The sequence below is a fragment of the Anguilla anguilla genome, chromosome 3 (assembly GCF_013347855.1).
Source record: "Anguilla anguilla isolate fAngAng1 chromosome 3, fAngAng1.pri, whole genome shotgun sequence".
Classification (NCBI taxonomy): domain Eukaryota; kingdom Metazoa; phylum Chordata; class Actinopteri; order Anguilliformes; family Anguillidae; genus Anguilla; species Anguilla anguilla.
This window is the reverse complement of record NC_049203.1, coordinates 22,040,953-22,054,118: the sequence shown is the minus strand read 5'-3', so window position 1 is coordinate 22,054,118 and position 13,166 is coordinate 22,040,953. Positions and strand designations below refer to the sequence as shown.

General features: G+C 41.8%; 1 protein-coding gene across 2 annotated transcripts; it reads right to left on the bottom strand.

Moving 5' to 3' along the window:
• Positions 1–841: 841 nt before the first annotated feature.
• LOC118223442 (high affinity cGMP-specific 3',5'-cyclic phosphodiesterase 9A) lies at positions 842–12,841 on the bottom strand. 2 transcript variants are annotated; one of them, XM_035409989.1, is made up of 14 exons: positions 12,649–12,841; positions 10,140–10,301; positions 9,740–9,791; positions 8,625–8,727; positions 8,099–8,241; positions 7,519–7,578; positions 5,867–6,044; positions 5,137–5,259; positions 4,734–4,826; positions 4,266–4,333; positions 3,746–3,848; positions 2,899–3,003; positions 2,229–2,375; positions 842–1,556 (listed from the first exon to the last, which is right to left on the bottom strand). In XM_035409989.1, exons 1-14 carry the CDS (start codon positions 12,806–12,808, stop codon positions 1,473–1,475), a joined length of 1,581 nt encoding a protein of 526 aa, XP_035265880.1. In that variant the 5' UTR covers positions 12,809–12,841; the 3' UTR covers positions 842–1,472. The 2 variants fall into 2 exon arrangements, with proteins under 2 accessions (XP_035265880.1, XP_035265881.1); XM_035409990.1 differs by lacking the exons at positions 8,099–8,241; positions 8,625–8,727 and having other exon boundaries at positions 12,649–12,837.
• Positions 12,842–13,166: the final 325 nt, after the last annotated feature.

Genomic DNA, 13,166 nt, shown 5'->3' with positions numbered 1-13,166 from the left:
GACCCAGCATGTTCTCTTTGGTTTTGAAATCACCTTGGTTTTCTATGTTGGGATGGCAGGTATGCCATCTTGCCAAGTTATATTTTGGCGGGGCAGTATGCCCCATACTTATATTGAATTCATTGGGTAGCAAGCTCGTTTGCCCTCAGCATTCACAGTAGAGGCTGTTTCCCGTTACTTCCTAGACTTCACCACCTGGCCCTTTTGTATTCTCTCCAGTTCCTATGTATGCTCTATGGCACAGTATATACCTACTTTCATAGACTCCATGTACAGGTTGCATGGATTCATCATTCCATTCATAATTCATCAGTGGATGCAAGCAGGGATCTTGATTACACATTGAAACATTGGATATACGGAATATGGTTAGTTTGGTTTTTGTTAAACATCATTGAGGGTTTAGTTCTAATTTAGATTATAATTTGTACACAGAAATCTAAAATAAGGTTATATAGATCATGAAATGACAACAAAGTTTTCAGAGAAGCAACAGTACCATAGCTAAACTATGGAAAATATGGTAAGAAAACTAAAAGAGATAACTAAAAGAAAACAGATTTTAAAAATATAAAATTCTCAAAAACAAAGAGACAGGTCATCACCTACTTTGTCCACAAGATGGCAATATTTTACTCTTTAAGTTCTGCTCTAATGATTGCAGTTCTTCCAGTAGATTGTAGACATTGATCTCTGCTCCTTCAATAGTATTTTCCCTTGATTATGTTTTTCAACATTATATACCTGAGCTAAAATGCCACCAAACCATGTTATTATGGCTGGGATGCCAGAGTACACTCAATGATATTTGTATCCACAACACAGATACAACAAAATCCCATATATTTGAAAATATATTCAGGCGGTGTAGTTGTACATATCAATCTTAGTACAAACAACAACAACCAAATATATATCTACTATAAGCATTTCAGGTTGTGCTTGCGTGTATATAAAATCATAATCAAAATATTGCTCATACAGCAATTTATGCTGTTTATCCTATTGATAGAGAATGAACACAAATCTATATTTTGAATACAACATTCTTCATGACAGTACTACTACACAAAAAGGACATAACAGTGATAATGTGAATATACTTACAAATTTAATTGTTTCTTGCCATGTGTTTCTTTAAAAGGATTTCTACAATTTATTAGATAATTTCTATAAAAACACAAGCATGTCACATGATAATTTGTTCTCAGTTACTTTTACCTGGTTAAATAAAGGTTAAATAAACACATTTATAAAATATTAAGACTGAAAGTTTTAAGTACAACTTCTCTCCAAGTTTTATTCATATAACAAAAGCGCATATATGTCCGACATCCATTGACAGCATATTTGATTGGTTTCTGAGAAGGTTTGAAGACCACGTTGTTTTGGGAGCTTCTGATTGGCTGGAGGCTGCTGCTCTGTTCGGGCATTGGGCCCCCACCTCTTTGGCCCACAGTGGCACGTTGGTCTCAGGTCTGCTTCTCCTTGTCCAGGGCCTTCTCCATCTCGGTGTAGTAGTCTAGGGCCTTGCGCACGGGGTCGATGATGTGTTGCTAGGAGACGAGGACACTGCATGAATAACCCTTAAAAGGCACGGTGTTCTGGAGTGCTGTGCTAGGCTTGTTGTCATGGGCAATAATATCCTCCAGAAATCAGCTAAGTGCCCCTCATTAGACCAGCCTCTTGTTTTGTTTATTTTCCTTTCAGTAGTTATTCGTAAATTAGGCTAATGTGAATCTTCGTATAGTGCTAGGAGCACATCTTAACTAAAATGTCGAGGAATATTGTGTTCGCTGGTTACCAAGATTTTATATTAAACTTGTAGAAATGACACGAGACATGAAAGGAATATGAGGTAGAATATGAAATTGTGCACAACAGATATAAGTAACGTAAAGAAGTAAACATTCATCAATTTCAACCCAGAGTCTTAAGCCGCCTCTTTTATTAACATCCAGACTGTGGATACAGCCTTCGCTGATTCCATATTGTAGCAGAACCTGAACAAAATGCTCCCCTGTCTGAATAACTCCTGCCCGTACCTTTTAAAATCCAAAGTGCTGTATAAAGTAAGTAGCTAGTAGCAAAGTAAGAGCTATACGGTTAGCTGCCGTGTTGCTTTAGCGTGTCTGTAGGGCAATCTGAGGGAGTGGGGAACATTCAGCTGCCCTGTTGCTTTATTAGGGTCTCTGCGGGGCAGTCTGAGGGGACGAGGGATTCCGTACCTCCAGACAGGGGAACAGGTTGGCCAGCTCGATGAAGAGGGGGAAGAGGACGAAGCGAATGAAGCCGGTCTGGGAAGAGGGCTTGGTCACCTTGTCCCGGTCCATGAACGGGGTCACGGGAAGGCCTTCCAGCTTCTCCATGTCGCTCTGAAATGATTTCAGCTGTTGTGGGCTTTTAAACGTATCATTCACATTTACAGCTGGATATTCACTGAAGTGGTTTGGAGTTCAATACTTAGGGGTTCACTATTTAAGGGTTTAATACCTAAAGGGTAAATACTTAATGGTTTAGTACTTTTCTGGGGGTACATTACCAGCACATCACTGAGGATGTGAACCAATAGCCCCTCAGTTGCAAACCCACATTGCTGCCTCTTACAGTTCATCTGACATGTTTAGGGATAAACTGTCGTGCTTCTCTGCATCAGTTCAATTAGCTTTATTGGCATGACAAAACACTACATTTTACATTTACACTACATCACTATAATTACATCACTCTGAAATTCACAATGCACCAGGTAGTGCACAGTAACTCATCCTTCTAATGTCACTCATTGGCCAAAACGCCTAGTTTTCAAGGCCTAAACTGGCAAACAGCTGCCCTCCGGAGGACTAGAGTTGAGATACAGCACCATAGAATCTGCTTTTGCTGGCCAGGATCAGTCACCTGATTGAAGAACTCCTGCAGCAGACAGTCCAGCCAGGGTTCCGCCACATCCATGGGCCGAGCCTCATTGGAGATGTCACTCACTTTGATCATGATCATCATCAGCTGCAGGGATCGATAGGAAAATCACTGCTTCACTTCTAATCTAATCAGAAGCCCCGGTGGCTCTCTGCTTAGCTCAGATAATCACCTGCTATACCTCCCGCTCTAACATCAAACCACCAGGGAGCTCCTCTTATCCTTGGATTAGATATATATTAATGTTAAAGATACCTGGTAAAGACATATGCTAATATTAAAAATACACGTTGAAGATATTTGCTCATTTTGAAGATATACATATGTAAACATATATGTTAATTACAGACATGTAAGGTTTTATGCTAATATTAAAGATGTAACTTCACTCCACGACATTGGAATTTTGAGCATATTGTTACCGTTAAGTTAGATTGAAACGAGTGACCGAAACACCTATACCGGAGCTAGCCGCACTAGCGATAGCGAGCAACATCAATCAACGAGGAAAGCGAGATTTAAAAATGCAGCCCGGCTTTGGCCGCTTGGTCCGAGCCCGTGCGTGCGTGCGAGAGCCCGCGGTGTTTGTGCCCACGCTACGGTCAGAAGACACTTGACCTTTGCTGTCAGTTCCACCCGCACTCCGCCTTTCTCCTGCTCGTACGGGGTAAGAATGCGAGCCCTCACCGGTTGACGCAAATTCAGCAAAGACTCTTCAAAGCAAGCAAGAGATGACAGCCTCTCCGGTCTTATGACCTCTTCATGGGCCACTGACTGTGCTAAACACCTGTTCCCTGGAGCCCCGCCCTCTCCGTCTCGAGCCACTCACCACGTCTTTGTGGTCCTTGTTGCTGAAATCGAACGAGGGCAAAATGGATTTGAACTTATTCAGGATCTCGTTGTGCCTCGTCATGTCTGTGGCAAGGATGCACCTGAAACAACAAATTATTAATTAGAGGAAGGCCCTGATTCGTGTACAGCCAGCAACATATTTCCTTATTTTCCGAATAATTAAAGCTTGCTGTTTCTGACACAAACACAACATTCCATGTTAATTTCAGGGACCAGTGAATTAATTATTTATGCATGTAATGACAAGGAGTTAGACTTAACTCTCATGATAATAAAAAAAATAATGACATACAGTATATTCCTAAATCGTGTGGTACAAATGAGCATTTCCTTTGCATTCTGGAATATAATAGCATTTTATCCATGCACATCTGTTTTTGAGAGGCTGCTGTAAAGAATCGGGTGGAAGAAGATTGACTGAAAATACAGACAGACCTACGTTAAGAGGAGAATAATTGAGTCTTTGCTCAAAAGAGAATAATGAAAAAGTGCCTTACTTTATCATGCCCTCTCTTATCCTTTTATACTGTTCAGTTGTCAGGTTTCTAAAAATGTTGCTTTCTTTCTACAAAAAGGGAAAACAACAACAACAACCCAATTACTGTGTAAACACTCCATTTCAGGAATATATTTTCAGGAACAGAGCTTTAAATACTTTAGCAAGAACAAACGTTTGCAAATTCAAAGGATGCAACTTGCAGACAGCTTTATTTCTGATCAAGACCACTGTTTGTCTGTGTCTATCATTGGACATGTTGACTCTACAAACCCGTATGCCAGCAACATTTCGGCGATATCCTCCAGGAGCTGTAGTTTCCACAGAATATATAATGCTGCCTTGATATGCTGTATGATTGAGACTGTATTGTTTAAGGGTCCCGTCTATATAGGATTGCTACATTGCAATGCTACAGCGTTATAAGAACTCTGTGTGTAAGCTAAGCAGGGTTAATGAAGTCCTCTACCTTTTCTAGGATCTCAAAGGCCACGGCACAGTGGTGGTTCTCCAGGGGAGAAATGTCATTGTACCGCAAGGCAAGCTCTGTACGTGCATTAATCTGAAACACAAGAGCAAACATGATGTCATCGCTGACATCATCACCATGATGCTGGCAGGGGGAGAGACTCAGTTCCATATAGCATGTTTTACCTCTTGGCACTGATCTAGGATCAGAAAGCCCAACTCCATTCCATAACCCTGACTATGATGAGAAGCTACATCTGACCTAGAAATCAGCACTTGGCTGAATAAGCCATTACATGTGTGAAATTTCATTATTAAACAAATTGCAGAAGATAGATGCTCCTGGTGCATTTAAACTCCACAGGGTGGGTGTGGTCTGATTTGATTGACATTTCCCAGCTTACCTGGTAGGCATTGTTGTAGCCGGTATGGTCCAGGTCATGACAGACTGCCGAGGTCAACATGATCAAGAGGTCAATGCTTTCCATCTTAGTCCTCAGGTCTGTGAGCCAAATGAGTCCATACATCTATCAGATGGGAGAGGGTGTTGGTTAACATACACACACAAACAAGCCTGCATGCGTGCACACACACAGGCACACACACCTACGCACATTTTCTGTAATCCCAATAAAATTCTGTAATGAGTCACAAAGTTGTAAAAAAAATTGCATTTGTCTCTAAATTATATCAGTCTATTCATAAAGAGCAACAAGCTGTAATTTAACCTGTGTCACCCTGGTGCAGACCAGATGACTGATCTGGAGTATAATGAGTGATGATTAATATGTGTTAATTAATAATTCATCTGAAGCTCCAATTTGGTTCCAGATTTGATTTGAGTGGTGGTTACTGGAGAAAAGAGCTTCCTTGCCAAATCAGATGCTGCTGTGATGTTGATGTCACTATGACGTGAAAATTATATTGACATGATAATTAACTTACATTTAGTGCTTTATTGATATTGCACCTATTCTCACTGATCTGGAATTGTATTAGCTTGGTCTGGCACTGTCACTCACATGACTCAGGTGAATACACTTATGGTCTTGCGTTTTAAGTTGCTTTGGGTAAGAGTGTCTGCTATTGTGATGTAATATGATGTCGAGACTGATAGCCCGCCCCCTTCCTCACCATCTGGGTGACGCAGAAGCAGTGCTTGAAGTTGTGGAAGGGGATATTGTTGTAGCGGCGGTAGACCTCATACAGGAACTGCTGGAGGACCTCCACTTCGATGTTGAAGGTGGATATGAAGTCCAGGTCCGTGTACATCACCTGGAGCAGCACCATGATCTCAGTGTCCTCCCACTGCCTGCCGACACACCGGAATGTCCTCACAATGCAGCCACCGTGGCAGGTTGTGTGCGGCATTGCTATGATGTTATAAGGACACTGTAAGGACACCATGAATCATCTGGGAAGTGGCTACTGTACGCGGACCAAAACTTCACCGCTCCCATTTACAACAACACAGTGTATGGACAACATGATAGAATCAATCCTATGAAGCACACCAGTGTAATGCTCTCCCTCTCTCTCAGCGGAATCGTTCCTATGAAAGGCATCAGTGTAATGCTCTCTCTCTTCCTCCCTCTCTCTCTCTCTGTGCAATTGTTCCTATGAAAAACATCAGTATAAAGCTCTCTCTCTCCAGCAATGGAATCATTCCTATGAAAGATGTAAACATAATACTCTCTCTCAATGGAATCATTCCCATGAAAGACATCAGCATAATGCTCTCTCTCTCTCTCTCTCTCTCTCTCGCTTTTCCTAAACTGACAGAATCTCCCTTCCTGAAGAAAAGATGCTTATCAGATGCTCTAAATCACAGCACAGTTAAAGACAGGCAGCTTCGCTGCCACCATGTGTCTTTATTCCCTCTCAGGCCAGTGTCCTCGCAAACAATGGAGATCACGCGCGCACATGCTAACACATGCCTGACACAGGCTAACAAGCGTGACACATGCTGACGCACACTGACACACACTAACACGCGAATGACCCGTGCCAATAACCGCGTGACACTTTCTGACATATCCTAACACACGTGACTCATACTGACACACATGTGACCCACGCTGACGTACACGGAACGCACGCTGGCACACGCGTGACCCACGCTGACGTACACGGAACGCACGCTGGCACACGCGTGACGCACGCTGACAAAGGCTGACAGCCCAGATTAATCGATGGATAAGGAGATGCTCTGTATGCGGTGTCAGGTGTGCAGTTGTTTCCTTGTACTTGGAGCCCTTGTGTGATAGCCCCGGAGACCCCAGCCCTTCGTGCATTCCCAGCCTGCAATATTTTAATGGAACACCTTCAAAGGAGCTTGTTAATGGCTGAACCACACCATACCCACTACACCCATTCATATTGATATGAGCATCAGCATCAGATGAAAGGGATGCATCACCCTGGCTTCGTTTAAGAGGACAATCTCCGCCGCGCGTGTGCGCTCTCATTGCAGGACCAGGTGTTTGTGATTTTCACATTTCGAGGCAACGATAGTCTCTCACGAGCAGAGCTCTCACACCAATATCTCTCCAAATTCAACCGGGAACAATAAAACGAGGCCTCCAATTTCCATGCCATAAAGTGAACCCTGTCCTGTTTAAGTCTGTGTGAAGAAGGGAAACGGGAATTTGGGACACCTGTAAAATCCCAGACAGGTGAGCCTGTGAAAAGTACGCCGTGGAAATATACTGTGCAGTTCTGGGGAATACGAAGCTGTGAATATTGAGACAGTCTGTAGCAGGCTGATCAGACTGAGGCGAACTCACCAGTTGTCGAAGGTGGGAGTTTTGAGATATTGTCTCACCTCCTCTGTGACTTCCAGAGAGCTGGGCAAAAAAAGAACAATCACAACCCTCCAGCAATAACAACAAATAACCCTTCTGAAAATACATCAAAGTATATCACCAGTTAAAACTGCATGGACCAGTAGTTGTACAGATCAGTTTCCACAATATATTCACATTGCAGTATATGTCTATAATGTTCTGAGGTTGTGATGTGTGTGGTAAATAATTAGAGCAGCATTACAATAATAATTATAATGTTCTATAGATACAATATTTCTATAAAATGCCATTATATGTTTTTTTTTGTTTTTTGTTTTGGGAAGACAGAAATCAATAACATTTCCTTGAAACTTCACCTGCTGGAGTTTTGGGGGTTCAGGCTTGGTCTAGCCAAATTTTTCCTGCTCCCTGTGTCTATAAGGCATCTTTGTGACAGCGTCTCTTGAAAACCGCTACTCAAGTAAAACTTAATTGAATGCAAGGTACTGCCAAAGAAACATACACTCTACAGGTCTGAGCAGAGCTTAACAGGCATGGTGCAAACCCAGTGCAAACCTGCCTCATCTGGAGAAACTTCTCCCGCACATGCTCACACTCCTCGCGGGTCTTACGCAGCGCCCTCTTATGGTAGAAAGGAGACGGTTTGCATTTACCCTCTGACAGCTCTTTGAAGAGGCCCAGCCAACTCAGGTGTTCAACAGACTGAGGGGAAACGGACAGAGGGTTTATATTGCCTGTGGGTAACTGGGATAATCTGCAAGGGAGACATTGGGGCAGCAGTGTGCAGCCACATGCATATGGCGCAATATCTCTATTACACCACTGGGGATTTGTGTTTATTTAAAGCCATGATAGTACCCAGTGCCTACCAAATACTAATACAACACAGCAGCAACATTGCTTGCAGATCCCCCATCCAACCATGTACATTGTTCAGCTGTGCACTTGTTCTAAAGGAAAGGCTATAGGAAAAAGCTATTGAGTGGCACCGCTGATATGTAAAAGTATTCAGGTGAAATAAAGACTAACTGTTGAAATGAACTGTATCACCTATGATACAAAGGCAAGGTAGGTTACCATGGTACCTCCAGTTTCTCACGGAACAACTCCACCTGAGTTTTCATCTCATAAACAACAGAGGGTGTCTCCACAGACTCAATCAAGATCTTCTTCTCCAGGCTCTGTAACCTGTGTTTGGGCAACAGAAGGTACTCTGCTAAAGGTCTATGGTGATGGTTTTGGTAAGGGACTATGAAATGGTCAATGGTAGAGGGCTATGGTAATGGTCTGTGGCAGCGGTCTTGGTAATGGTCTATGCAATGGTCTTGGTAATGGTCTATGGTAAAGGTCTATGCAATGGTCTTGGTAATGGTCTATGGTAAAGGTCCATGCAATGGTCTTGGTTATGGTCTATGGTAAAGGTCTTTGGCAATTCAATTTTATTTGTATAGCGCTATTTTACAGAGAACTGTCACAAAGACACTTTACAGAGTAGCAAGGCAAGGTCTTGGTATGGGTCTATGGCAGGAGGTTGGCAATGAGGGCTGTGTTTGTTTCTGGTTTTTATGTCAGCTTCTGGCCTTAATTACTTGATTAGCCTGAACATTAATTCCATCTGGCATTTTAACTATAGTGCATGAATGAGAGCCAAAGACAGTTCTTGTGCACCTATAGGACATGTTTTACTGTGATCTAATCCACAAGTGAACCATTGTTGGCGTGTACAGACAATGAGCTAATTTAGCCAGGGTAAATGGTGGAAACAAAAACCTGCATGCACACCGGCACTCCAGGACTGGAATTTCCCACCCCTAGTCCATGGTAACGGTCTATGGTAATGGCCTATGGTTTTGGTCAGTGGTAAAGGTCTATGGTAAGGGTTTATGGTAATGGTCTATGGTAAAAGTCTATGGTAATGGTCTGTGGCAAAGGTCTATGGTAATGGTCTTGAAAATGCTGATTTTATGACATTTGTAATGAGGCATCAAATGTGGACATGTCAACTACACCAATAGCAATGACAGAATGTTTCATGTAAAGAATATGAAGCAGATCATCTGTTGAGCCTAAAGCAGGATGAACAGTTGTGGCTCCGGGGAGCCACAGGGTACACTGGAAATACATTTTCAGCCAATCAGTTTACAGGAGGAAGCATGTAGAGCTTAAACCTATGTACACCTGTAGGTAAGGACAGTCTTACCTTTTCTCCATGGAGGAAAGATCAAATCCTAAAGCAACTGCAAGTTCTCCACCTGCAATAGAGCAAATAATGAAAAATACTGATTTATATTTTTGAGAATTGTCCTTGAAGATTATTATTCTTATTGGCAAATATACTTCTTTCACTAAAGCAGCTGTGATTTGTGGACTATCTGCTGTGATATATAGTATTTTTTTAAAATAACAATGCAGTCAGGCCATGCTGCAGTATAATGTAAAAGTTTATGTTTTTGTTATTCCAAGGTATTTAATTAAGTTTGGAATATACTTATACACCACCCTAAATCACCAGTTAATGAAATCTCAATACATAGTTCAGTAGTGAGTGTAACTACAATGTCTGTGGGACCGGACGACACGTCTTGCACAGCAGGTCATACCCAAAGGCTTTCTGTTACAGTCCGTAGCCACCACCTCTAGCTTGTAGCAGGCATGGGGGCTGTTGGGCTCCAGCTGGGGGGAGATGTTGATGATGCTCCCCTTGGTATTGTACAGCTTCAGGATGTCATGGGGGCCTGCTTCAGCTGCCGCCCGGAACAGATCTGTCAATCAGAAAGATGACACTCCCATGTCCTGCATATTACATTACATTACATTACATTCATATCTTTTGGCATGGCTGCTATCCAAGGCACATTAAAACCAACAATCACATAATGCGCGTTACATATGTGCATTAGTATCTGTCGGTAGCAATGCCTTTGTAAATCAATGCTGGGCTCTGTGTTCAGTGAAATACCTGTACTAATACTGCTCTAATACCTTAGCACCTCTGAACCTATATGGCTGTTGTCCTCCTGTTCTGATTTTATATACCCTAAGTTTTATATCCAAACCTTAAAGTATTACAATGATAAAAATTTGTGAACTGCTCCTTTAAAAGTATAAATAGTTGTATAGAGACATTAATAAACCTCTGCAGAACTGGCCTATCAGCATTAACAGCATTAATCCTAAAAATAAAAAAAACTGGAATGTGTGTTCAACAGGAACCTATTGTTCATAATATATGCACACCCCATTTTAACAAACGTCTACTACTTTTCCAAAAACACGTTTTTCTTACAAGGACGCAGGAATCAATAACGTGAATCAGTCAGAGCACATGGAGGCAGAGTTTATTTTCAGATCCAGGCACTGTATTTGGATCGATATCAGGCCTTTATATGCTGGCAGTCTCCAGTGTGGAAAGCTGCAGATGGGCAGTGCCACTTCACTGCTCTCCTCACACTCATTGTTAAACCCCCCCAGCAGCCTTCGATGTGTACAGCACGGGTGTCCTCTGAAAAGGGTTGACATCCGCTGTTTGGAAGTGGATATTTTGAAAACAGCACTCTAATACAACCCTATTAGGCTGGTTGTCCAGAGCTAATTTTCCCACCACAATGGGGGAAGCGGGATTCTGCAGTCTTTGAAGAGGCTTGTGCATCAGTTAAGAAGAAATAACTTACTTCCTGTTCCAGGGAGACGCAGCCCTGGTTGTGCACATGGAAGTGCCAAATTTGAAGGGATTGGAGTTGAAATAAAGCAGACAAGGATATCAGAAAGCTGTAGTGTCAATTTGTATTTATGATTTCGGAGTGTAAAACATTATATGTAGTTCGGCCTTAACATCTTTGGGTTTTGTAGGCATATTTAGTGGGCATGAATGCATTTAGTGAGAGTGAAAGCATTCAGTGTACGTATATGCATTCAGTGCACATTATGTTATCATGGTATCATAAATCAAAACCCCAAGGAATTTGATATATAAAGTATACAAGTAGACCCTGGCAGAGCTGCCTTCCCATTGGTTATCTTAACAATGCCTGACTTCGCAATTTGATTGTAAATGGTCTGGTCTCCTCTGAGCTCACAATAGAGAAGTGAAGCACCAGGTACTGAGGATGCCATATGTCGCCTGAGAGGCAATGCACTTCAGTTTAAAAAGTGAGCTGTCACTTCCATCTGTCTCAAACCAGGGTAACCCCCTGAATCATAAGCTGAAGATACTGCTTTATTATTATCACAACATGGCAACCCATATCATGTATGCAGTTCGCAGAAAATAGGTGCGAAGTGAAATTATTAAACAAATTCCTATGATATACCATAAAATATATGTGAATGAAAGAAATTAAATGACAGGCAATTTAATGTAATTGTGAATAATTTTTTGCTCTTTTAACAAGGTTTAAGTTATGGCTCTACATTGCGGCTGTGCTGGATCCAGGTTAAGCCAGAAATCAAACTTTTTATGGCCCAGCAAAAATCTGCCAGGTTGCCATAGTTTGATTTGGTTTGCTCTTTGGAAAACAACATGAGTCCAGCAGTTGGGCTATCCAATCACTGACCAATTTAGGCTGCTGGCTGATAGTCCTTTCATTAGACCATATTATGTTTGGTCAATAGAAATATTTAGCATAGGGTCAATTTAGTAGCCACAGATGCAAAGGCATCTGTTAGTGCCTGGAAATGTCAAAATGGCAAAATTAACTACAGACTTGTGAAATGATATTGAATATATTGAGACTGTCGCATTAGAAGACCAACATTGACCCTGATACAATAGCAGTAGTTGGTTGACCACAGCACAACTAACAATGTGCCAGAACAGCATATAAACCAAAATGCAACACTAGGCCAGTCAGGTCACATTTACAGTCTTTCATAAAAATTTGATTTTAAGGCAAGGTGTGTGATGCAGTCTATAGGACAACCGACTCTGTCATATGTGCATATGTGATTCCCCTGAGGTTTGATCCCATGGCACAATCTCAGCTGGGGTCCCTTCTCCGTTACCCTACCTATATATATAAACACTGCACCATGATTTTTTTTCTGTTTTACCTGAATATATTCGCAATGAAATAAATAATAACCATACATAAATAACTTTAACATACCTACCTTTGACATCCTGAGCTGGGCAGTCCACAGGAAACTCTGCCTGTTCCGGTCTCCCGTTCACCGTGAAATAAATGATTTTTGTGGCCATTTTGACTAAAGCAGTAGTGAGCCTTCGCTTTCCCCGTCCTACTGATAAAACGACTTCAAAGGACCAAAACATCCTTTAAATGACAACTTCCCCGCCCCTCTCCCTCTCTCCCCTTCTCTCCCCGCCCAACCAGATATGCGCCCCATGTTGCTAATTAATTTGCAAGTTCTCACCAGTCTTCAGTAGAGAATGTTGATTAATTTCATATGGTCTAAGCAAATTGGTATTGGTGACATTACTAGTAGCCTAATAGCTAGGTTGTAATTTTTTTAAATAGCTAGGTTATAATTAAATTAACATAAATTCATGAATACAGTCCGTAGCAGATGTACCGGTACCGTTTTCTTAATTTCTACTTTCATAGGAGTTCTTATGAATACTTAGAAACGCGCAGGAAGCAGGATACAAAATCAGAACGTACAATAGATAC